Genomic DNA, 25,605 nt, shown 5'->3' with positions numbered 1-25,605 from the left:
CAGGTCTCTGAGATTTCCACTGGGGTGGGACATCCATTTGTCTAGGGGCCCCCAATTGGCCTGAGTCCCTGGGCACAGGCCCCCTTGGTCCATCAGATAATGCACTACTGCCCAGATGGGATCCTTAGACCAGTTGGGTACACGGGGACAGGGATGAACTGAAATGTAGAGTCCAGCAGTACCCGCTGGGCTAATAACACCACACACTGCCCATTGGAGGGGTTCGTGTGGCCAAAGGGACTAGAGCTTCAGCGGGGCTCCCAAAGACACACATGCCCCAGAGGTGCGGCCACGGTGCCTGGCATGAGTGTGGCTGGGCTGTTGCTCCGGAGTTGGACATGTGTGCAGAGAGAGGAAAGGGCTGTTGGATTCAGGGGGCCGCTTGCAACCAGGTGCTGCAGACCCTGAGCTCAGAACTGCCCTAGAACCGTTAGAAAGACCATGCAGCCCTGTGTTAAAAATTGCCGGTGATGTCAAAGCCGGGTTAGTCTTTTTTAGTTGTTATCTTTTGTATCTGCTGGCCCCCCAATCTTGGCCAAGGGTTTGTAACTTAGCTGGAGCTTGCAAGTGAGGTGTTCACAGTTACTGGACCTGGGACCAGAGGTTAACCCCTGGGAACTCCCCCACCACTGGACACAAGTGGCATTTACCCGTGGGTCTCTAACACGGTGCCTGCTACACGAGTGCTCCCTTGTGGCCAGAGGTCACTCTGCAGCACCTCTCTCACTTCTGGAACTCACTGCCACAAGACAGCATGGCAGGTGGAAAGGAGGGCAGTGCGAGTGGGAAAAGCGGAGAAGGGGAAAATGGTTGTGTTTGACCCTGTAGACCAAGCAGAGAACACGATGTGGCTCTGATCTGAATGTTTGGCTGACTCAGAGGGGTGGGGAAAAGGGACATGGGGCTGTCGGAGAAAAACAGAGTTCTCACTCTCCGGTTGGGTGCAGCAAGTCAGATACATTTTATTTTCTCTAGCAATTGCATGTGGGGGGTGAGGAGAGAGCAAAACAGGTCTCCCCTAGGTAAACAATTACAGCAAGCACTTACACCTTTGTTACATACAATAATGAGCAACAGTTGCGTTTTGTTTATACATAGGTCATCCTGATATCCTATTTTTCTCACTTCTATTTAGACTCTAGTCTACATTCCATATCTAACACAAGGTAGCGGCAACTTTTCACACAATCCTCACTTCTACAAATCTCACGTTATTAGGGTTACAACTAGCCTGTCTCTTGCTCACATAAGGAAACTGGGTGGATTTGAAATCCCCTTGAAATTCCTGTCAGTTCTTTCTCTACTTCCACAGGGCCCTTCCCTTCTAGGGGGTGCTGGATCCAGCGGAACCACAGCAAACACAAATATACAATAGGAGGAGAACAGGGGGCTGATAACCAGGTAGAGGAACCACTGTCTGGTCACTGCTCCTCATCTTCAGCCCCAGCACCTGCAGGTCCAGCCCCCCATGGCAGGATGATGGCAAAGAAGAAAACTCACAGCTGTGAACTGATTTCCCCTCCTATCCACATGGGGGTGGCCAGAGATGGCTCCTCTGCTGGCATGAGGGTCGATAGTGTAAGGGCAGGGGAGATCCTTGGCATAGGAGGGAGGGACCAAAAGAGGTTGGAGAAAGGGAGGCAGACAGAGATACAAGGACTCTCGTGCCTCAGCATTGGAAGAACCGTATCTCCTTCACCATTCAGCCAAAGACAGTCCACCTTATAAACAGAATAGAACTCAGGAGATTAGGCTACTGCCCCCTCCCCCTGCTCTAACCACTAGGCACCACTCCCCTCCCAGAGCCAGGTAAAGAACCCAGGACTCCTGATTTGCAGATCCCCTGGGGTTGCCAACTAGACCCCATCCCCTCACAGTTCACTCTTGTTGTCTCGTACCATCTGTTTTCCCAGTAGTGTTGGGTTCCTGTCAGGGGTCTCTGGGTCCCAGCTCCATGGCCAGGGTCTGTGTAACAGATACACTGGGGACAGCTTCGAGTTACTGAGGGTTTTAAGCTAGAAAAGGAAGTGGCAGCATTTCCATGAATTCCTTCACCAAGGGACTTACCAAGAACATGCCGGTGAAACAGGAATCCTCACTTCTCTTTTCTTGATGCCCAACCACCCCGACGCTCAAACCTCCCAGAGCTGGGGATACAACCCAGGAGTCCTGACCCACAGACACCACTCTTAGAGTGGGTAGGGACACCACTCTTAGAGTGGGTAGGGACACCACTCTTAGAGTGGGTAGGGACACTTAGGGTAGGGACATTGCCTGGACAGCTAGTCTAGCTGTAAGCAGCCATGTGGACTGAGAGGCCCAGCATAGGTTAATAAAGACACCCCAGATTTTTCAGGTACATACCCAATGCAACTCTTTACACCTGCATGTGATGCTATGCAGCTAAAGTGAGGCTTGGAGAATGTCCTGCTGCCGGAGTCATTCATTGCTTCCTGGAGGACCAATGCATCAGGCCTTCTTATGGGGTGGCACTGGTCTATCATCAGCACCTCCCCATGTCAGATCCTTGTGGTGAGCCCTCCATGACTGAGCCCTCCAGACAAGTCACACACAGTCTGTATATGAAATACAAACCAAACTTTGCCCAAGGTACAAGTCCAACAAGAGCCTGTCTCAGTGCCCTCTAGCATGTCAATCTGCAGCTCTGTCCTTCACAGCACCCTGATTCAAACTGGCTCCCAGCCCCTTCTGGGCTCTCTCAAATTGTCCCTGCTCTGGTATAGAGCAGTGCCCCAGGGCTCCCTCCCAGGCACTGATGTATTCACCATCTCTGGGCCTTTTCTGGCCCCAGCTCTCCTGCTGCACCACTAAAAGAGTTCAGTTCCACCTTCTGGGGTGCATCAAAAGTCCAGGCCAGTTTCCCAGTGGCTAATGAGATCCAGCCCCACTCACTACTCCAGATCCCAGACTAGGGACCTCATAGATATCAGCCACCTTGTCTCTTCAAATAAACTGTGTCACTGCTACAATTCACTAGGCCACTTCCTCAGAGCCACAGCACATTTTTCACCCATACCTCAGGGTCATGTCCTGGTTGAACCCCAGCAACCACCCCAGAGCCCTTCCTTGCCCCCCCAGCTCTCTGCAAGCACTGCTCTGTCCCAGAGCCTTTGCTCAGCCAGAACATCCACACTCCTCCAACTCCAGCAAAGAGCTGCACTCAGTACCTTTTATATGGGCCTGCTGGACCTGGATTGGCTGCTCCCTGCAGCCTCTCTGATTGGCTGTGTCCCAAACAGCCACTCTAGGCAGCTTGGAGGACCCTCTCCACTGCCCTTTTCTGGGTCAGGATGTGGCAGGGCCACGAGGCCTCCAGCAGGGGGCCTCAGGGCCTCATCCACCCTGCCACAGACCTAATAAATTGGCTCCCAGAAGGGGAATGTTTTAATTCCCTTTGGACTGAGATGTGGAGTTCTATACCCTGCCCCCAGTGTGGACAGTCTTAGACTCTAGGAGTCCATCTCTGTAGCTTAACAAAGAGAAAGTTAAGCAGGGACCTGATCCCCATCTGTCAGTACTTCCATGTGGAGCAAATATTTGACCATGGACTCATCAATCTAGCTGAGAAAGGTCTAACATGACCCAGTAACTTGAGACTGAAATTAGACAAATTCAGGCAGGAAATAAGGTGCTTATCTTTAACAGTGAGGGGAATTTACCATTGGGGCCATTGACTGAGGTTTGCGGTAGATTCGCCATCACTGGCTATTTATAATCAAGGTTGGGCGTTTTTCTGAAAAATCTGCTGTAGGAATTAGTTTGGGGAAGTGCTCTGGCCTGTGTTATACGGAAGTCAGTCTTCTTATATGGTCACAATGGTCCCTTCTTACCTTAGAATCTCTGAATATAAGAAGCCACAGAAATTTGATAGCATTATGGTTAACCTGTGGGACTCCCTGCCACTGGATATGAGTGGGGTTAACCTGTGGGACTTCCTGCCGGCAAACACAAGTGTAATCAACCCAAGGTTCTCCCTGCTACTGAACAAGAATGGTGTTAATCCAGAGGATGCTCTAATAGGGTGCCTGCCTCCTGAGCGCTTCCCTGAGGTCAGATGTTGTGCTGCAGTACCCGGCCTTAGTTCCCCTTGTATTAATATCAAAAGGGGAAAAAAACCACATTCCCTTTCTGGGGTCCAATTTATTTCCTCCAGACACACATTGGCCTTCTGGGCCCTGAGCCTCGTTCAGTGTTTCTATCGCCATAGGTGGGGAGTCACCAGTGCTCCCTCCTGGAGATGGCTCACAATTCAAGGTCTCTCTCTCCCCTCAGGAGGACTAAAGCCCATTTCCCCATAAGGAACAGCCACCCGGTTATAGATGACACTCAGTGCCATTGGGATTAACTTGTGGGACTCCCTGCCACTGGGTATTATTAGGCTTAACCCATGGGATTCCATGCCACTGGGGATTAGCCCATGGGACTCTCTGACACTGAGGATTAGTGGAGTAACCCAAATGTGACCGTTTTGTGGTACCAAGGACTATGAGTCATCTTCTTATCCTCCATCCCCCTCAACAGTGCCCACACCTGTTGGTATGGTTCAACTCAACATCACAGCGCTGAGATGTATTTATACTGAAAACATACATACGTTTGTTATTCAAGGAGCGTGATGGAAGAGCCAGTAATGGGAAAAAATGGGTCATAGAGAAAGCAAAATCACAACTTTCTTCCTAGAGATTTCACCAACAAGGCTGCGATCCCACCTAAGAAAGTTTCTCTCACCCATAACATTCGCAGCCTTTCAACCAACCTCGGTTGAGATCCCTGGCTGACATCTTGATGCAGAATAAAATGATGTCTCCTTGCCTTCTTCCTCTATCCCCTCTGTCTTTGCATACGGCCAGTATTTTTTTTTATGGGTGCTCCTTTCCATGTAGATGGCCTTCCCGTTGCGTTGGCTCACGATGCCTAGTCTACATGGCCAGCTGAAAGCCCAGCGAATAAATCTCTTTTGTGTGGCAGGAAGCCCATCTCTGTACGTCTGCTGCACTACAGAAGAACCATACGCAAGTCCTGCCACTAATACCCAGTGCCAGAGAGTCCCACTGGTTTGCCTTGGTAATAGCAAATGTCTGTGGCATCTTGGTAGGATTAGCAAAGAAATTCCCCTTCAGACACAACGAGGGGCCCCTGACCCTCATCTCCACTCACCTGGGCAACGCAGCACCCAGTATAGAGAGAGACTCGGATGGTGGGTGTTTGCCTAGCAGAGTGTCCATGAGTCTGTGCTGTCCTGTGTGTTGAGTTGACTCCCCTTAACTCTGTCTCTTCTACACGCTCCGCCTCCACCTGCTCTGTGAGCTGGAGAAGCTGCAAACCATAAATGGAAATGATCATTCAGATGCTGTCTTAGCAAAGAGACAATCTAAGAAACAGCCATTGCTTTAAAACTAGCCCCAACTCCCCTGCCAGAGCTGGGGATAGAATCCAGAATCCTGGCTCCCAGACCTTCAGCTTTTCTAATCCACTAGCCCCCATTTCCCTCTCAAATCTGGGACTAGAACCCAAAGGTTCTCAGTCACCCCTTCCCTGCTCTAACCACTAAACCTGAGGCCTTGGCAGGAAGAAAGAGCCCTCTAGTCCCAGGGCTGGAGTGGGGGTCCAGGCATTGGGGCTCCTCCAAACCACCTGGTGCTTCTGCCTGGGAGTGGTGTCAGGGCGTAGGGGTTTCCCCAACCTAGCCCACCCACTGCTTCTGCCAAGGATCCAGGATTTCTGCTGAGGTGGGGTGTCCATTTTTACGGGGCCCCCAAATTGGTCGGAGTCCCTGGGCACAGACCCCATCAGTCCAATGGATAATCCACTACTGCCCAGCCAGACTCCTTATGCTGGTGGGGCATGTAGGGCAAGGGAGCACAGAACTATGGGGTCCAGTGGTACACCCTGGACAAATATCAACACCACCCGCCGCCCATTGGATGGAGTCGTGTGTCCAAAGGCATTAGAGCTTCGACGTGGCTCTCAAAGAGGCATGTGACCCAGAGACACAGCCACGGTGGCTGGCATGAGTGTGGCCAGGCTTATGCCCCGAGGTTGGACATGAGTGTGCAGAGAGGAAAGGGCCGTTGGATTCAGGGGGCCGCTTGCAACCAGGTGCTGCAGAAAGTGAGCTCAGAACTGTCCAAGAACTGGGAGCCCGAATCCTGCCCACAGCAGATCTGCTAAGGGCGCCCAGGCAGCCAGGCCTGTGGAGAAACCTCTTCCTGTTGGAACTGATGAGTCAAAGTGCTCTGAAATCCACACGCCCGCTCTGCTTGGCTTTAAACTGGCCATCTCTGAACAAGGTCAGGAGCAGAGCGAGTGGGGCAGGTTCAGAGACTTGTGATCCAGGGCCCTCAGTTAAAGCTGCATGAAAAGGAGCTGCTCTTAATTTTTTCACAACGCTCTGAGAACCTGTTGCAGACTTACATCAACTTGGAAAGTGGCACCAAGCTGCAGGGGCTCTGCTGGAGTCTGCGAGACCAAAGGGCAGTCATTTGACCAGGGATGTTGGGAGATGCAGCCCTCTGAAAATGAGCTGTTCTTAATATTCACATCTTGCACTGATGCCCCCATGTGGTGGGCATTTGCCTTGAAAACGGGCACTCAGAAACGGAGGTGGAGGTGGAGTTTGTGAAGCAAATTTAGAGTCATTTGTTCCAGGGGTGCCCACAGTACTGGCCCCTCCCCACACATGCTATTTGAACATGTTCAGATGGTTATAATGTTTGTGGTGCAGAGCGAGGGGAAAAATGAAAGAGGTTGAATTTTGGGAAACATTGAGCCTGGTTGGACTCTCAGTTCAGCTACACCACAAGACAGAGGACAGGTGTGGCCGTATTGCAAAAGCAAGTCCGCTCCTCAAGCTGTTCATATCTGTATTTAATAGCAGTTCATACCTCTGCGAGGTACGGCTTCCACCGGAAATTGAGGGTAACACTCATGCTGAGCTGACACATGGGGGCTTAGAGACACAGCCACTGCTCTTTTGATCTAAACATGGAGATGTTCTTGTCCCTATTATTAATGTTGACCTGGTGTCTTCAGCCGCAATAGAAATGGGACCACAGAAGGCATGTGAGTCCTGTGCCAATAACCCAATTGTCACGTCTCTAGTTGCTCTGAACAATGAGGGGTAGTGTGGGTTTGAGTCCTGGAGTGACTTGGAAACCAGGAGTTTCTAGAACTAGTCACAAATCTAGAATTCACAGGACACTATTTTCCCCCCCACACATATAGATGTTTGGATCCCTTGAAATGCTAGACCATGTCAGATCTGATTGGGTTTCAAGACATTGTCACACCTAGAACTCAAGAGGTTCTAGAACTAGCCAGATATCTAGAACCAAGGCTTAAGGCTACAATGTTGTTATAGATATTTTTAGTAAAAGTCATGGACAGGTCACAGGCCATAAACAAAATATCGTGGAAGCCGTAACCTGTCGCTGACTTTTGATAAAAACATCCCTGACATAATGTGGAGGCAGGAGGATCCAGCACCGTGCCTCCACCCCTCACAGTGGCTAAGAGCTGCAGGAATCCCATTTCCCAGGGGTTGGAAGGGATCCCCCTGCCACCCTGCAGGGCTGGAGCTGTGGGTGTCCCCCACGCCCACAGCCACTGAGCAGCTCTGAGGTTCCTCTGATGCAAGTGGTGGCAGCTGGGAGCTGCGAGGGGGCCTGGTTGCCCGTGGGAGACAAGCCACTGCAGGGTGGAACTTTGCCAGGGCTGGTGGCTGGGCAGCTCAGGGGTCACTGCTGATTGCGGCAGCTGGTCAGTTGTTGGATGTGCTGCTGCTGGCAGTGGCAGGTCAACTGCGAGGCCCACAATGTCATGGAGGTCACTGAGTTATGGTTTCTGTGACTTCTGCTACCTCTGTGACATATCCTTAGTATTACTCATGAGGTACTATGGTGTGTGTGTGTGCGTCTATGTGTCTATTTTATACACAGACACAGACACACATATACACTTAATTAAAATCCTAGTAGTACATAATGAAGTCTAGACATCTGAGTGGTTCTTAAATCTCATGGGTTTTTTAAAACCCAAACTGGTCCTATGTGGTCTCGGACATCATATATGAGGTTGGAAAATGGGATGTTCTAGACCACATAGGAGTTGTTTGGATTTTAAAGCTTTGGTAGACCTGGAACCCAAGCGATTCAAGAACCAGCCACATAACTCTCTAATGAATAGGACCCTATTAGTTTTGAAACACACAGTGGCTTGGAAAACATGATATTCTAAATCTAGCACACATCAGATCAGTTCACATTCCTAACACTGACAGACCTGAGATCCAAGATGTTAAGAACTGGCCCAGGATTCCTAGAATCCAGGAGATCCTATTGAATTTTTAATCAGGGAGAGGTGTTATCTGTGACAGTTGGCAGTCTTGTTTCATCTGAGCGGTATGAATGGAAAAAGATTTTTGAAATAGATGATTTAAGCACATGTCTAATTTACCTACAACCTCCGCCCATAGCTAATGGCCCACACAGGCCTGGTTTCCTCAGATTCCTTAGTGGGTCCAGATGACAACTGGTTCAGCTCCCCGACAACGTCTGCCTGACCTCTGGATAGAATCAGAGATTCCAAGGACTGAAGGAGCATGGTGGTCCCCTAGTCTGACCTGCTGCAGAACATCTCTGAATTAGTCCCTGGTTGAACTGGAGCAGACATGTTAAAAATACCGTCCATACTGCGTTAAAAATTGCTGCTGATGGAGAAATCATCAGGATGAGTCCTTTTTACTCTTTGTAATCTTTTGGATCTCCTGACCCCCAGGCTTGGCCCAGATTTTGTAATTTAGCTGGAGCTGGCAAGTGAGATGTTCACAGTTAATAGGACCTGGGACCAGAGGTGCAGAGGGCAGCCCTCACTGAAAATGCCAAGGTCAGGGCAGGCTGCAAAAAGGAGAGCAGTTTATCCCAAAACTGGTGGTTAATACAGTAGTTCGATTCACCAACGAGTCACAAGCTGTGCTCCTGATCCCTCACGTGGGTTATCAAGAAGCCAAGAAAAATAGAAAGAAATCACACAGCCCCCTTTACTGCATTCCAGTAGAGGTTCCCAATCAGCAAATTGGTCCAGTAAAGTGAGAAGTTACTTAAAACTCTATTCACTGTACAAAATGTTCTTCTAGATCCCCAAAGGACCAGCCACATTTCCAGATCAATACTGGTTTGGATTTTACCCAAAAAATTCCATGTTGCCAGCAAATCCTTTAACATCTAAAACCAAAGGTTTTACTGTAAACAGAAAGAAAAGAAGAAGCAGAGAGTTGTTAAATGCTCGAAGCAATCAGATACACACAGAGACTTCAAAGTCTATTTATCAGTGGTGAGTTTGCTGGCTTGTAAAGTCCCTCTGGAACACACTCAAATCTTGGATTGGTCACTCAGTTCTTTGTTCAGAGGTGCAGTTTGTAGAGAAGTTACTCCAGAGTTGAAAGCAGGATTGAAGACAAAATGGAGAAGGTGCATCTGCTGTCTTCTCTCCTGGGTACATCCTCTGTGCCAAACACAAGTTCCCAGCGTGCGGGTATGGAAAAGCTCTTGGTGTCTCCTGTCCACAGGCATGTCCCAACAAGTCCTGCTGACTCAGACGCATAGCCCCCAGCTTCTCTCAGTGGGTTTATTGTACAACTGATTTCCCTTGATGAGTCATCCAACAGTCTAGGCAGTGCTAGTGCCAATCTGTCTGGGGGTTTCACCCAGATACACAGCACACTATCAATATACCACACATATTTATAACTCAAACTACATACATCACACATACATATAAACAAACTTACCATATTTAGCAAATCATATATTACCACTAATACCTTACGTGGCATATCTGGTATAATTCATGCAATTTCATAATATTGGTATCCATAATATTATGAATAGTCATCCACATTCCATACAGCGTCACGGTTACTAGCTTGGACGTTACCTCTTCACCACCCTGAATGTTCATGGGTAGGTGGTTTTTTTGCTCTTCACTCTTCATTCTCCTGGCTTCTTTTCCTTACTGGTCAGTCTTAAACTAAGGCAGAGACTCTCCACACTAAATATCCCAGTGAGTGGGTCACACAGTGTTTGTAAATTATGTCAGAGCCACCACAGAAAACTTACAGAATGTATGTAGTTTAAGGAATGCCTGAGAAATATTATTTATTATTATCTTTTGTTTTGGTAGCACTGAGAACCCCAAATCCTGGCTCAAGACCTCACAAAACACAGAGCAAAAACACAGTGTTTGTCCCAGACAGCTCACAATCTATGGGGATCCATGGACAGATACCTGGGCTGGGACACAGCTGACATGAGTTTGTTCCGTGTTATGCCACTGGACGGACCAAAGGTTCTATTGAGTGACCTTGGCAAAGTCACTTCCCCACTCCGTGCCTCAGTTCCCCCATTTGTGAAAACTAGAAGACTGCTACTGACCTCCTTGCTAAAGTTCTTTGAGATCTACTCATGACGAGCACTAGAGAAGATCTAGATATCACTATAGCAATACACAGACCCTTCAACGAAGCGGGTATTCACCCACGAAAGCTCATGCTCCAAAATGTCTGTTAGTCTATAAGGTGCCACAGGACTCTTTGCTGCTTTTACAGATCTCGACTAACACAGCTACCCCCTGATACTAGACCCTTATATAATATATCACACCTAATGGATTGTAAACCATTTGGAAATCTAGAACCCCATTGAGACTTTTAGCAAACAATCTGGAACCTGTTGGATTCTATGGGGTTTGAAAGCAGTCTAGAATCCAGTGATGTCCTAGATCCAGTTGGGAATCTAGAACTCATAGACTTTGAGTTTGAACACATTAAAAGGCTTACAATAAAGGAGATTCCAGAGCCAGCTAGTGATGCAGAATCCAAGAAAATCAATTAGGTGAGAACACATTGAAAGATCTAAAACAAACAAGATTCTGAGGCTGGCTACTGATCTGGTGCCATTGATGACAAACTGAGTTTGAAAAAATTGAGTGACCTAGAATGCATGGGATTCTAGAGAGAGGAGGGAATCTAGACTCCAAGGACATTACAGGGTTTATGAACAGTTAGATACTTGGAACCCATTAGGATTTAGAACCATCAGGAATCTAGGGACAAAGAGAATGTCAAGTTTTCAACTCTCCCTAAGTCTGACCACTTTGCTTTGTGTTCTCAGCTTCTGACCCATGTCTTCCAGTAGACTCGGGGTCTCTGATGCCAAGATCGTCAGCAAAAGCCGCCTTGACTAGAGTGAGAAGAGACGTCCTGAAGACCTGCCAGAACTTCTCCCCCATAAAGAGATAGAGGATGGGGGTGAAGCAGGTGTTGAAGCTGCATGACAAGATGTAAATGATCAAGAGGCGGCCTCTCACTAACTCTGTTTCCTCCTTGTAGAGCTTCAAGCCATAGTAGAGGTGGTAGGGCAGCCAGCCAAAGAAAAAGGAAACCACCGCGACCACCATGACTTTGAAGGGCTTCCCTGCCCACACCAGCTTCTTCTCTCTCATCTTCAGCCCAACGCTGACATAGCATCCCATGATGGTGCAGAAGGGCAGCAGGAAGCCCAGCAGGATCTCAACCATGAAGAAAGCCTGGTGGACCCGTCTGCCCAGTTCCCCTATCTCGGCTCCATTCCAGTCTCTGGAGAGGGTGTAATTACTGATGCAGATGATCCTGCCCCCATCCACCTCTTGGGTCTCCCGAAAAGCCAGGTAGGGAGTGCTGAGACTAAAGGAGGCCAGGCACAGACCCACAATCAGCTTCCCAGCACGGGGCACGGTGCGGTGATTCCGGGACCAGATGGGATGGTGAATGAGGATGTAGCGATCCAGGCTGATCAGGGTGAGAAGGAAGGCAGAGGTGAACATGCTCACAGAGATGAAGGTATAGAGGAGCTTGCACATGGTTGTGCCGAAGACCCAGTGTAAATCCATGAGGAGGTAGACGATGAAGAAGGGGGTCAGCAGGGCGAAGAGGAAGTAGCAGGAGACCAGGGAGAGGAACCAGAGTGTGGTCACTGTCCTCCTCATCTTCAGTCCCAGCACCCACAGATACAGCCCGTTCCCCACCACACTCACCAGGAAGGTGGGGAAGAGCAACACTGCAGAGGCCAGGTGAGCCGTGTTCACTGCTGCTGGAGGCTGACTGAAACTCACCTGAGTGGTTGATGGGAGAGTCGTGTTCCCTTGGTCCATGGTGCCCTGGGGAGAGACAGAAGAGGGACTGGAAGGGATGACCTTGAAGCGGAAAGGGGAGAGTGGAAGAGGAGGAATGAAGCAATAACAGAGGGGGTTAGGAACTCACTATTGGATAGGACCTAGCTGGGCACCCTCTGGTCCTCCACAATATCCAGGCTGGATATTCTCAGTAACTGGGCTATAGCCGGTGGAACTCCCTGCTACAAGGTAGGACAGTGGGAAGCAGAGGAGGAAAAGGCGGGTAACAAATGTGGGAGGAGTGGGGAAGGGGATGTTCTAGTAGGTCAAATACACAGCTGTAACCTGGGTGATGGGCCGGCTTGGGGTGGGGGTGGGGAATGGGACACAGGGCCTTTTCCCCTACCCAGCAGATGCCAGCTCCAATCTATCTCCAGGGCAGGGACTGACTGGCTCAGGGAGGTGGGAATCGGTGCTGTTGACTCCAGTCATGCAGGAGCTGGTGATGGTGGAAGTCACTGCTACAAGCTGGACAAAACCACCCACTCAAACCTGTCTTCTGAGCTCATCTGCCTGCCACAGGAATTGCTGCTACACCCTGACTTGTGAGAGTGGGCAGGGTCCTTCTCACCTCAGTGTGACACAGGAAGCATCAATCCACTGACCTACTTCCCCGCCCCACAGCCATGCTGCCAGCCCTGCACAATCTGTTCTAACCTCATTGACTCCCTTGGGTTCTGCATCACTAGCTGAATCTGGAATCTCATTTCTTGTAAGCCTCTCAATGTGTTCAAACTCAAAGTCTATGGGTTCTAGATTCCTGGCTGGATCTAGGACTCTGGGTTCTTACCTCTGCCTGGGAATCCCTCTGCCCATTGTCTCGACTCACCTGGGTAGCGCAGGACCCAGCAGAGAGAGAGACTTGGATGGTGTTTATTTGCTCAGGAAAGCATCCGTGAGTCTGTCCCCAGAACTCCTGAGTCCTCCCTTGTGCATTGTATTCATTACCCTTTACGCTGTCTTCTACATGCTGCACCCCCACCAGCTCTCTGAGATCCACAAGCTGCAAACCATGAATGGAAATGATCATTGGACACTGTCTTAGCAGAGAAACTGCCTAAGCAACAGCCATGGATTTAAAACTGGGCCCCACTTCCTCCCAGAGTCTGGCACAGAACCCAGGAACCTTGGCTCCCAGCCCCCCTACTCTAATGCATTTGATTCTTAGCCAGTGGCTCATCTATTGAGCTGTGCCCCTGTGAAGAGGAAGGGCCTGTATTTTGCACAAGTCCTTTCCTGACAGGGGCTGCACCATAACCCAGAGATAACCCAGCCCTGTTAGCTCACTACAAAAGCTGAGTCACAAATGATGCAAGTCCCAGCTCAGTGTGTGTGTGGGGGGGTCTAGTGGTTTGGAGCTTGGGGAAAGAGGTCACTGGAAGCCAGGACTCCTGGGTTCTGTCCTCAGCCCTGGCAGGGAGGTGGGGTCTAGTGGTTAGAGCAGGTCAATAGCCATGAGGGCTCCTGTGTTATCTACATGTTGTGGGTACATCCCTGCATGAGACAACTCATGTGACATCCTGCCCCTTCCCTTTCTAGATAAGATCTCAGCCCCTCCCCAGAGTGTTCATTACACAGGCCCCATCCTCGGAGCTCCCTGACACGAACCCAGCACTACTGGGAAAACAACCCCCAACAGCATGGTATGTGAGAACAAGGTTGAATTCTGAGGAGAGTGGGGCCTAGTGGTTAGAATGGGGGAAAGGGGCTGGGAGCCAGGACATCTTGGTTCTGTCTCTGCTTGGGGAGTGGACTCCTGTGATCAAGGCGGGGCTGCGAGCCAGGACTCCTGGGTTCTATCCCCAGTTCTGTGTGGAGAGTGGGGTAGGAGTCAGGACCCGGCAGTTCTATCCATGGCACTGGGAGACGATAGGGTCCAGTGAGATAGATCAGGGGGCCTGGGTGTTGGGAGCCAGGAATCCTGGTTTTCCCTATATCAGGCTGGGGGACTTGTTGGGTTGTGCAGGGAGGAGAATGAAATGCAGGGATTGTCAGTGCAAGGGCTCCACACTTCTGTCTCTCTCTCCCTCTTCTCCGGTCCCCTTTGTGTTCTTCCCACACCCCCTTAGGGTCTCATGGCCCCTCTGCATTCCCAACCGGCCTGATCCCTCATGGTCCCTCTGCCTTCCCTGCTGATCTGGCCCCTCCACCTTCCCAGACAGCCAGACCCCTCATGGCACCTCCACCTTCTCAGCCAGCCCAGCCCCTCACGGTCCCTCTGCCTTTCCAGCCAGCCCAGCAACTCACCCAGCTGTTGAGAATAGGCCACTTCCACCTTGATTGAACTGGTGTCATTAGCACTGACCCCCCACTTGGTAAGGCAACTCCTGTCTTTTCATGTGCAGTAATATCTATACAGTTTATTGTATTTTTCACTCCATGCATCTGATGAAGTGGGTTTTAGCCCCAAAAAAGCTTATGCCCAAATAAATTGGATAGTCACTAAGGTGCCACAAGGACTCTTTGTTGTTTTTCCTGATAGACTAAAATGGCTTCCCCTCTGAAACCTGTCTCACTACTAGGTCAGGGTGGTCCTGGCACCTGATACTAAACATTACCTGGGACTTCTTGTAACTTTCCACTGGAAGGGAAGGGGGGTCAAGGTCGGGAAACAAAGGATTCCTGCCTTATGTAAATCTTATTTAAGAGTGGGGAGGAAGGGAAATGGGACTCCTTTCCACGGCCTCTCTGCCCAAGAAGAAAGACTGCTAACGTCACCTGAAGAGAAGGCGGGGGGAGGCGGGGAGTCCACACTGAAACAGGGATCCAGTCTGAAGAGAAATATAACTGGAACTGTGAACCACAGAAACTTTGCAACCTGCCTAAAATAACATTTAGGATAAGAAATTACACGACGTAATGTGTTTCTTAAGTATCAGAGGGGTAACCGCGTTAGTCTGGATCTGTAAAAACAGCAGAGAATCCTGTGGTACCTTATAGTCTAACAGACGTTTTGGAGTGTGAGCTTTCGTGGGTGAATACCCACTTCGTCTGATGAAGTGGGTATTCACCCACGAAAGCTCACGCTCCAAAACGTCTGTTAGTCTATAAGGTGCCACAGGATTCCGTGTTTCTTAAGTATATTGAGGTAGCTTGCGTACTTTGTTTTATTTGCTCAGTAATCTGCTTTCTTCTGTCTGTTGTCTCTTATACTCACTTAAAATTCACCTTTTGTAGTTAATAAACTTATTTCTTCTTTATAATATAACCCTGTGTGTACAATTCATAACTGAAATGTGTATGTTGGGGTGGGGGCGGGGAAGAGGCTGTGCATACTTTCCTCCACATTGAGGGAGGACGTGGATTTCATAGTATACCTTTGGGTCTGCACTCCAAGGGAGGTGGACACCTGAGTGCTGGGTAAGTCCCTTATGTTCTTAAAGCTGAACCTTCCCAGAACTGATCTCAGTGTCCGTTTCATTCTGCAGTTTGCTATGGCCCTGCCTGTGTGTGCTGGAGGAAGCTTAATAGCTTGGCTCAGCAAGACAGGTATAAAGGGTGTCCAGACTGGCATAACAAGCAGGCTCAGTGGTATCTGAGCACATCTGGTGGCATCCTAAGGAGGGCAGCCTGTTACACTGTGGATCTCGGGAAGGTCCCAGCTCTGGAAGGAGGGTTACTTGGAGATTTATGAAACAAGTCTCTTATGCAATGGGCCAAGGGCTGGAGATTTAACTTTGCCAAAGTGGCTGGTCATGCTTGGAGCTTCAAAATTTTGAGTGTCTCCGATCTGAGTGGTGTGATGTTCAGAAACTATTCAGCACCCTCCTTGTGGAATATCAGGTCTCTTTAAGGGTGCTCAGCTGGGAAATATCTGAGAAATTAGAAGCACAAAAAATTGCCAACATTTTTGGGAAACTAAGCTTGAAAGTCAATTGGGCAATGGAGTGAACAGGCCAGATCCTCAGCTGGTGTAAATCAGTGTATGTCTGTTGTCTTCTCTTCAGAACTCTTGAGTAATTCTACTGCCTCTGAGTTGGGGGTGGGGAGTGAGATCTGGTGGGTTAGAGCAGCGGGGGCTGGGACTTCTGGGGTGTATCCTCAGCTCTGGGTAGGGAGTGGGGTCTAGTCATTAGAACAGGGGATGCTGGGAATCCGGACTCCTGGGGTCTATTCCTGGCTCTGGCAGGGAAGTGCTGTCCAGTGGTTAGGGTAAGGAAAGACCAAAACAAGGATTCCTGCATTCTCTACATTTTGCCGATGCATTAAATCATGAACTGAATCCTGAGAAAGGCTGCCTCCTCTTGGTCTAGCTAACCCCCTCTGGTAATGCCCAGCCCTGCTGGGACACCTCACAAACTGCAGGTTGGGTGTGCAAAGATGGATCAGGACAACATCAGACTCCTCATCTCTAGGTGCAAAGACAAAGAATGGTGCCTGTGGTCCACCCCCGGCCAGCACACAGTTCAGGGTGTATATTTCTCGCTGCAGAGTTCCTGCGCAAGCTACAGCCTGCAGAGGTGTGAACAGGCCGTGAGCCAAAGTACAAACACTTTAGTAGTGGAACAACTTTTGAAATATTTCTGTACCAGTCCCTGCCCTCATTTATTAGCCAAGTTCAGGGGCTGTCCATGCTCTGCATTTCATGATGGTCCAAGCCTTTGGTTTTTCCCTGGCTCTGCATCAAGAACTTCCTGACAATCTGAAAATGAGATATTGGCTCAATTTTTTTGGAGAGTGGCTGAATCCTGAGAGCTTCTTGACCCAATGCTCCCAAATTTGCCACACAAACCCCACCCCAGCCTCCGTTGCAGAGCGCAGTTTTTCAGCACAGTTGCCCTACACGTGGGGGCGTCTGTGCAGTGTGGATATTATGAGCGGCTCACATTTCATGAACTCCCCAACCAAACGGTCACCCATTTCCCCAGCAGACTCCAGCACAGCAGATGAGACCTTTCCCCACTGGCTCTGGCTCTGATCTGGCTTCAGGGCCTGGGACTAGGTGGTTCAGGGAGGTGGGGATTGGGGGTGTTGACTCCTAGCATGCAGGAGCTGGAGCCAGTGGAACTCTCTGCTACAAGGTGGAAATAAACCATCCCTCCCCGACCCTATCTCTTGTACTCATCTGCCTGTCACAGGAACTGCTGCAACACTCTGATTCGTGAGAGCGTGCAGGGTCCTTCTCACCCTCATTGTAACACAGGAAGGCCCCAATCCACGAAACTGCTCCTCTGCCCCTCAGCAGTGCTGCAGCTCTGAACCAGGGACCTCTGGGCTATTGTCTCTGTCCGGGACTGCTTCCCCCACAGCCTTGTTAGCTTGGTGTCCTCTCTATCCTGCAGACTGGCCTAATGGTTACAGCAGGGGACACTGTGAGGCAGGACTCCGGGGTTCTAATCCTGGCTATAGCAGGTGAGATAGGTTTAGTGGCTCGGAGCTGGGAGGCAGGACTCCTGCACTGTGGGAGGGATGGGGGTCCTGTGTCTTAGAGCTTGGTAATGGGGAACACCTCATCTGATTAACCTGAAACAAAAGAGGAAAATTCACCATGTCACAGACTCCACCTACTACCTCTGTCTATTGAATCCCCATGTTAATCCCATTCATACCTAGTGTCAGGGAGTCCCACAGGTTTGCCTTCATAATAACAAATGTCTGTGGCATCTAGGTAGGACTAACAAAGAAATTCCCCTTCAGACCCAACTAGGGGCAGCTGCCCATTGTCTCAACTCACCTGAGCAGCATAGGACCCAGCGCAGAGAGAGACTCGGATAGTGGGTGTTTGCCCAGCAAAGCGTTCATGAGTCTGTGCTGCTGTGTGTGTTGAGGTCACTCCCCTTAACTCTGTGTCTTCTACACGCTCCGCCTCCACCTGCTCTGTGAGCTGGTGAAGCTGCAAACCATAAATGGAAATGATCATTCGCGGACACTGTCTTAGCAAAGAAACCACTTAAGAAATAGCCATTGCTTTAAAACTAGCCCCCACTCCCCTCCCAGAGCCAGGGATAGAGCTCAGCAGCTCTGGTTCCCAACCTCCCCACTTTCTCGACCCCACTCCCTCCCACATCTGGGGCTAGAATCCAGATGTCCTGAGTCACCCCTCCCCTGCTCTGACCACTAACCTGAGACCTCAGCAGGGAGCAAAAGCCCTTCAGTCCCAGGGCTGCAGTGGGGGTCTGGATGCTGGGGCTTCCCCCACCCAACCCGGCACCTCTGCCAGGAAGTGGTGTTGGGAGCAATGTTAGGAGGTGAGGATTTTCCCTCCCTTGCTAACTCAGTGCTTCTGCCAGGGCTCCGGGATTTCCGCTGGGGTGGAGTGTCCATTTTTCTGGGGGCCCCCAATTGGCCAGAGCCGCTAGACATAGGCCTCTTTGGTCCATTTGATAATCCACTACTGCCCAGACAAGCTCCTTAGACCGGTCAGGCGCGGAGGGCCAGGGATGCACAGAAATGTGGGGTCCAGAGGCACTCCTCAGAAAATATCAGTGCCACCTGCCACCCATTAGAGGGAGTTGTGTATCCAAAGGGACTAGAGCTTCAACGGGGCTTTCAAAGAGGCACATGCCCCAGAGATGCAGCCACGGTGCCTGGCATGAGTGTGGCTGGGCTGTTGCTCCAGAGATACATGTGAGTATGCAGAGAGGGAAGGGCTGTTGGATTTAAGGGGCCGCTTGTAACCAGGTGCTGCAGACCCTGAGCTCAGAACTGCCCTAGAACAGTTAGAAATACCATGCAGCCCTGTGTTAAAAATTGTTGGTGATGGAGAAACCGGGTTGGTCTTTTTTAGTCATTATCATCTTTTGGATCTGCTGGCCCCCAACCTTGGCCAAGGTTTTGTAACTTGGCTGGAGTTTGCAGGTGAGATCTTCACAGTTACTGGGACCTGGGACCAGAGGCGCAGAAGGCAGCCCACACTGAAAATGCCAAGGTCAGGGCAGGCTGCATTAAGGAGAGCAGTTTATCCCAAAATTGATGGTTAATACAGTAGTTAGATTCACCAACCAGTCACAAGCTGTGCTTCTGATCCCCCACATGGGTTATCAAGAAGCCAAGAAAAAAAGAAAGAAATCACACAGCCCGCTTTACTGCATTCCAATCTAGGTTCCCAATCAGCAGATTGGTCCAGTAAAGTGAGAAGTTACTTAAAACTCTATTCACTGTACAAAATGTTCTTCACATCCCCCAAAGGACCAGACACATTCGCAGATGAATACTAGTTTGGATTTTAAGCAAAATACCATGCTGTCAGCCAATCCTTTAATATCTAAAACCAAAGGTTTTACTGTAAACAAAAAGAAAAGAAGCAGCAGAGAGTTGTTAAATGGTTGAAGCAATCAGATACACACAGAGACTTCAAAGTCCATATGCCAGTTCTCAGCAGAACTGGTGAGTGTTCTTGCTTGTAAAATCCCCCTGGAACACACCCAAAGCTTGGATGGGTCATTCAGTCCTTTTTCCAGAGCTGCAGTTTATAGAGAAGTTACTCCAGAGGTCGGAAGCAGGATCAAAGACAAAATGGAGAAGATGTAGCTGCCGTCTTATATCCTGGGTACATCCTCTGTCCCAAACACAAGTTCCCAGCAAGTGGGTCTGGAAAAGCTCTTGGAGTCTCCTGTCCACAGGCATGTCCCAACAAGTCCTGCCGATTCAGAGGCATAGCCCCTGGCTTCTCTCAATGGGTTTACTGTACTGATTACCCTTGATGGGCCATAGATCAGACTATGCAGTGCTAATACCAATCTCCCTGGGGGTGTCAGCCATATACACAGCACAAATTGGAGATATCAATACACCACACATATTTATAACTCACAATGCAAAGCTGGCACATACATATGAACAAGCTTACCGTATGTAGGAAATCATACCTTTCCCACTGATACCTTACCTAACTGGTATGATTCATGCAATTTCTTAATATTGGTATCCATAATGGTATGAATGATCACCCACATTCCATACAGTGCCACAATTACTAGCTTGGACGTTACTAGCTTTACCACCCTGAATGTTCACGGGCACGCGGGTTTCTCTGGAGCCACTCTTGTTTCTGCCGGCTTGCTTTCCTTACCGCCTGCTCTTAAACTAAGCCAGAGCTTGCTCACATGAAATATCCCAGTGAGAGTATCACGCGGAGTTTTAAAATTATGTCTGAGATGCCCCACAACATTTACAGAATCTATGTAGTTCAAGGAATGCATGGGTATGACTATATATTATTATTTTTTATTTTGGTAGTGCTGAAAGCCCCAATCCTGGCCCTGGCCTCCACTATGCTAGCTGCTGTACAAAGAGAACTCACAATATAAGGAGATGCATGGATGGAGATCTGGGTTGGGACACAGTAGACATGGGTTTCTTCCTGGTGGTGCCAATGGATGGACCGAAGGTTCTACTGGGTGACCTTAGCCAAGACACTTCCCCACTCTGTATCTCAGTTTTTCCCTTTTGTAAAAACTGAAAGACAGCTAAAGATCTCCTTGATAAAGTTGCTTGAGATCTACTGACTAGAACTACGGAGAAGAACTAGATATTGCCATTGTAATATACAGACTCTTCTATAATATACTACACTTCATTGATTTTAAACCATTTGGAAATCTAGAACCCAAATAAGACTTTTAGCAAACAATCTGGAACCTCCTGGGTTCTATATGTTTTGAAAACACTCTAGAATCCAGTGATGTCCTAGATACAATCAGGAATATAGAACCAATAAACTCTGAGTTTGAACACATTGAGAGGCTTACAAGAAATGAGATTCAAGAGCCAGTGAGTGATGTATAATCCAAGAGGGTCAATTAGGTGTGAATACATTGAGAGATATAAAACAAACAAGATCCTGGAGCTGGCTACTGATCTAGTGCCACTGATGACCCATTGAGTTTGAAAAAATTGAGTGACCTAGAACACATGGGATTCTGGAGAAAGCAGGGAATCTAGAATCCTGGAACACTGCAGGGTGTTTGAACAGTTAGATACCTGGAACCCATTAGGATTTAGAACCATCAGAACCTAGAAACAAATGGGATGCCAAGTTTTCAACTCTCCCTAAGTCTGGGCATCTTCAGGCCATCACCTGTTTTGTGTTCTCTTGTCTTCCACTAGACTCGTGGGCACGGCTGTCAAGACCATCAACAAAAGCCACTTTGCCCAGAGTGAGAAGAGACGTCCTGAAGATCTGCCATTATTTCTCTACCACAAAGAGGTAGAGGATGGGGTTGAAGTAGACATTGAAGCAGGATAACAAGATGTAAATGACAAAGAGGGCACTCATGATCAACTCTGGCACCTCCTTCTTGTAGAGCTTCAAGCCATGGTAGAGGTCGTAGGGCTGCCAGCCAAGGAATAAGGAAACCACCATGGTCACCATGACTTTGAAGGGCTTCCCAGCCCACGTCAGTTTCTTCCTCTTCATCTTCAGCCCAATGCAGACATTGCATCCCGCAACGGTGCAGAAAGGTAGCAGGAAGCCCAGCAGGAACCGGACAATAAAGATGGCCAGGTGGACTCATCTCCCCAGGTCCTTTGTCTCGAGTCCATTCCAGACTCTGGAGAGGGTGTAATTGTTGATGCAGATGATCCTGTCCCTGTCCACCACCTGGGTCTCCGGGAAAGCCAGGTAGGGAGTGCTGAGAATGAAGGAGGCTAGCCACACGCACACAACAGCTTCCCAGCCTCGTGGCAGGATGCGGTGATTCCGGGACCAAATGGGATGGTGAGTGAGGATGTAGCGGTCCAGGCTGATCAGGGTGAGATGGAAGACAGCGGAGAACATGCCCACGGAGATGCAGGTGTTGAGGATCTTGCACATGGCTGTGTCAAATACCCAGTGTAAACCCATGAAGAAGTAGATGATGAAGAAGGGGGTTAGCAGGATGAAAAGGAAGTAGCAGGAGACCAGGTAGAAGAACCAGAGCGTGGTCACCGTCCTCCTCATTTTCAGTCCCAGCACCCACAGTTACAACCCATTCCCCAGAACACTCACAAGGAAGGTGGGGAAGAGCAACATGGCTGCGGTGAGGTGAGCAGCGCTCACAGCTGCTGGGGGCTGACTGGAATTCACCCAAGTGGTTGGTGGGAGACTCGTGTTCCCTTGGTCCATGGTACCCTGGGGAGAGACAGAAGAGGGTTTGGGAGGGATGACAGTGGAGGGGAACGGGGAGAGTGGAAGAGGAGGAATGAAGCAATAACAGAGGGGGTTAGGAACACACAATTGGATAGGATGTAGCTCGGCACACTGTGGTCCTCCAGAATATCAAGGCTGGATATTCTCAGCAACTGGGCTATAGCCTGTGGAACTCACAGCTACAAGGTAGAACTATTGGCAGCAGAGGAGGAAAAGAATGATAGAAGACTTGGGAGGAGTGGGGAAAGGGGACAGTCTGGTAGATGAAACACACAGCTCTGCTGAAACTACCATGTCACTGTGGTCTTGATGACGGGCTGGCTCAGAGGAGCGGAGAATGGGAGATGGGGCCTTTCCTCCTTAGTAGACACCAGATCCAATCAGCCTCCAGGGCAGGAAATGGCTGGCTCAGGGAAGTGGGAATCGGTGTTGTTGACTCCAATCATGCAGGAGGTGGTGATGGTGGAAGTCACTGCTAAAAGTTGGACAAAAACTGCCCCACCCCCAGCCTGTCCTCATCTGCCTGTCGCAGGAATTCCTTCCACACCCTGACTCATGAGAATGGGCAGCCTCATTGTAACACAGGAAGTCTCAATCCACTGACCTACTTCTCTGCCCCACAGCTGTGCTGCCAGCCCTGTACAATGTGTTCTGTCCTAATTGACTCTCTTGGATTCTGCATCACTAGCTGGATCTGGAATCTCATTTCTTGTAAGCCTGTCAATGTGTTCAAACTCAAAGTCTATGGGTTCTAGATTCCCGGCTGGATCGAGGACCGCTGGGTTCTTACTTCTGCCTGGGACTGCATCCCCCCCCCATAGCCTTGTTAGATTGGAGTTCTTTCTGCTCTGCAGAATGGCCTAATGGTTAGAGCAGCAGGGTGGAGCTGGGACTTCTGGGTTCTATCCTCAGCTCTGGGAGTGAGTTGGAGAGTTGGGGGTCAGAAGTTCTGGGCTGTGGGAGGGACACAGGGTTTTTTTGTCTTAGAGCTTTGCAAGTGGGAAACACCTCATCTGATTAAATGTGAAAAAGAGAGAAAAATTCACCCATGTAGGAGATATCACCTCCTACTTCTGTCTACTGAGTGCTCCAGGTTAACCCCAGTGTTACCCAGTGGCAAGGAGTTTCCTGGGCAGGGCCGATGCAACCATTTAGGTGACCTAGGCAGTCCCCTAGGGTGCTGGGATTTGGGGGGAGCCATTTTCTTCGGCAGCAACTGCAGCAGTCAGATCTTTGACTGGCCCGGTCACCACCAGCATTTAGGTAAAGGGATCTGGGGCAGGGGAGTGCGGGGAGGGCCGCCTGCAGCAAGGAAGGGGAGGGCGGCACGCAGGGGAACACCCTGCTCCAGCTCACCCCTGCCCTGCCTCCTCCCCAAGTACGCCGTGGCTGCTTCACTTCTTCCGCCTCCCAGGCTTGTGGCACCTAAGCTGATTGGCACTGCAAGCCTGGGAGGCGGGAGAAGTGAAGCTGCCATGGCGTGCTCGTGGTGCTCGTGCTCATGCATGGAGCAGGGGTGAGCTGAGGTGGGGGGGTGCCTCAGGGCTGAGGTTGGGGAGCTGCTGCGGGGGAGAGGAGGGCGCAAGGTGGAAGTTTCGCCTAGGGCACTAAACATCCTTGCACCAGCCCTGTTCTTGGGCTAACCCCACTGATACCCAGTGGCAGGGAGTCCCACTGGTTTGCCTTGACAATGGCAAACTTCTGTGGCATCTAGGTGGCCTTAAAATGGAAATTCCTCTTCAGAGAGTACGAGGGGTCTCTGCCCATCGTCTTGACTCACCTGGGCAGCGCAGGATCCAGCCCAGAGAGAGACTTGGATAGCGTGCGTTTGCCTAGCAAAGCGTCTGTGCGTCTGTCCCCAGCACGCCTAAGACATCCCCTGTGTGTTGCGTTTACTTCCCTTTACTCTGTCTACTACATGCTCCACCCCCCCCAGCTCTCTGAGATCCACACACTGCAAACCGTGAACAGAAATGATCACTGGACACTCTCTTAGCAGTGAAATCACCCAAGGAACAACCATTGCTTTGAAACTAGCCCCACTCCCTCCCAGAGCCTGGCAAAGAACCCAGGAGTCCTGGCTCCCAGCCCCCCTGCGACAATACACTAGAAGCTTAGCCAGCAGCTCATCTTTGGAGGTGTGATCCCGTGAAGAGGAAGGGCCTGTATTTTGCACAAGTCCTTTAGCGACACGGACTGCACTATTACCCAGAGATAAAGCGGCCCTGTTAGCTGACAAAAAAGGCTGAGTCACAAATGATGCAACTCCCAGCTGAGGAGTGGGGGGTCTTGTGGGTTAGAGCAGGGGAAGGGGGCACTGGTAGCCAGGGCTCCTGGGTTCTGTCTCCAGCTCTGGGAGAGGAGTGGAGTCTCATGGGTTAGAGAAGTAGGAGCTGGGAGCCAGGGCTCCTGGGTTCTGTCCTCAGCTCTGGGCGGCGGGTGAGGTCTAGTGTTTAAAGCAAGCCAATAGCCGTGAGGGGGGTCTGTGTTATCTACATGTTGTACGTTCATCCCCGGGTGAGAGACAACTCATGTGACATCCTGCCCTTTCCTGTTCTAGAAAAAATCTCAGTAACACCCAACCCTCCCCAGAGTGTTCGTTACACAGACCCCATCCTCAGAGCTCCCCAACAGGAACCCAGCGCTACTGGGAAGACATCCCCCAACAGTATGGTACATGAGACCAAGGTTGAATTTGGAGGAGAGTGGGGTTTAGTGGTTACAGCCGGGGACTGGGAGCCAGGACTCCTGGATTCTGTCCCCAGTTCTGTGTGGAGAGTGGGGTCTAGCGAGCTGGAGCGGGGAGAGTGGGGTGGGAGTCAGGACTCCAGGGTTCTGTCCATGGCTCAAGGAGGGGATGGGGTCCAGTGAGATAGATCAGGGGGCCTGGGTTTTGGGAGCCAGGACTCCTGGTTTTCCCCGTATCAGGCTGGGGGACTTGCCGGGTTGTGCAGGTAGGAGAATGAAATGCAGGGATTGCCAGTGCAAGGGCTCCACACTTCTGTCTCTCTCTCCCTCTTCTCCAGTCCCCTTTGTGTTCTTCCCACACCCCCTTAGGGGTCACGGCCTCTCTGCTTTCCCAACCATCCCTCCCCCTCCAGGCACCTCCATCTTCCTGGCCAGCCAGACCACTCATGGCCACTGCACTTCCCAGCCATCCCAGCACCTCACACCCCCTCTGGCTTCCCAGTCAGCCCTGCCCCTCACAGCTCCTCTACCTTCCCAGCCGGCCCAGCACCTCAAGACCCCTCCACCTTCCTGGCCACCCAGCCCCTCTGCCTTTCCAGCTGGCCCAGATGTGACATTGT

General features: G+C 50.2%; 1 protein-coding gene and 1 pseudogene across 1 annotated transcript in view; both read right to left on the bottom strand.

The window, feature by feature from the left end:
- Positions 1-9,149: 9,149 nt before the first annotated feature.
- The window catches only part of LOC116838277 (putative G-protein coupled receptor 33), a 63,752-nt gene continuing 47,296 nt past the window's right edge, over positions 9,150-25,605 (bottom strand). Inside the window, exon 2 of the mRNA XM_032803326.2 lies at positions 9,150-12,213. Within this exon, the coding sequence (XP_032659217.1) occupies positions 11,158-12,207 (1,050 nt within the window). The 5' untranslated portion in view covers positions 12,208-12,213 and the 3' untranslated portion in view covers positions 9,150-11,157. The remainder of the gene's footprint in view (positions 12,214-25,605) is intronic.
- LOC116838251 (putative G-protein coupled receptor 33) lies at positions 21,236-22,285 on the bottom strand (annotated as a pseudogene).

Source organism: Chelonoidis abingdonii, chromosome 11 (assembly GCF_003597395.2).
Source record: "Chelonoidis abingdonii isolate Lonesome George chromosome 11, CheloAbing_2.0, whole genome shotgun sequence".
NCBI classification, from domain to species: domain Eukaryota; kingdom Metazoa; phylum Chordata; order Testudines; family Testudinidae; genus Chelonoidis; species Chelonoidis abingdonii.
This window is presented reverse-complemented; position numbering and strand designations above follow the sequence as displayed.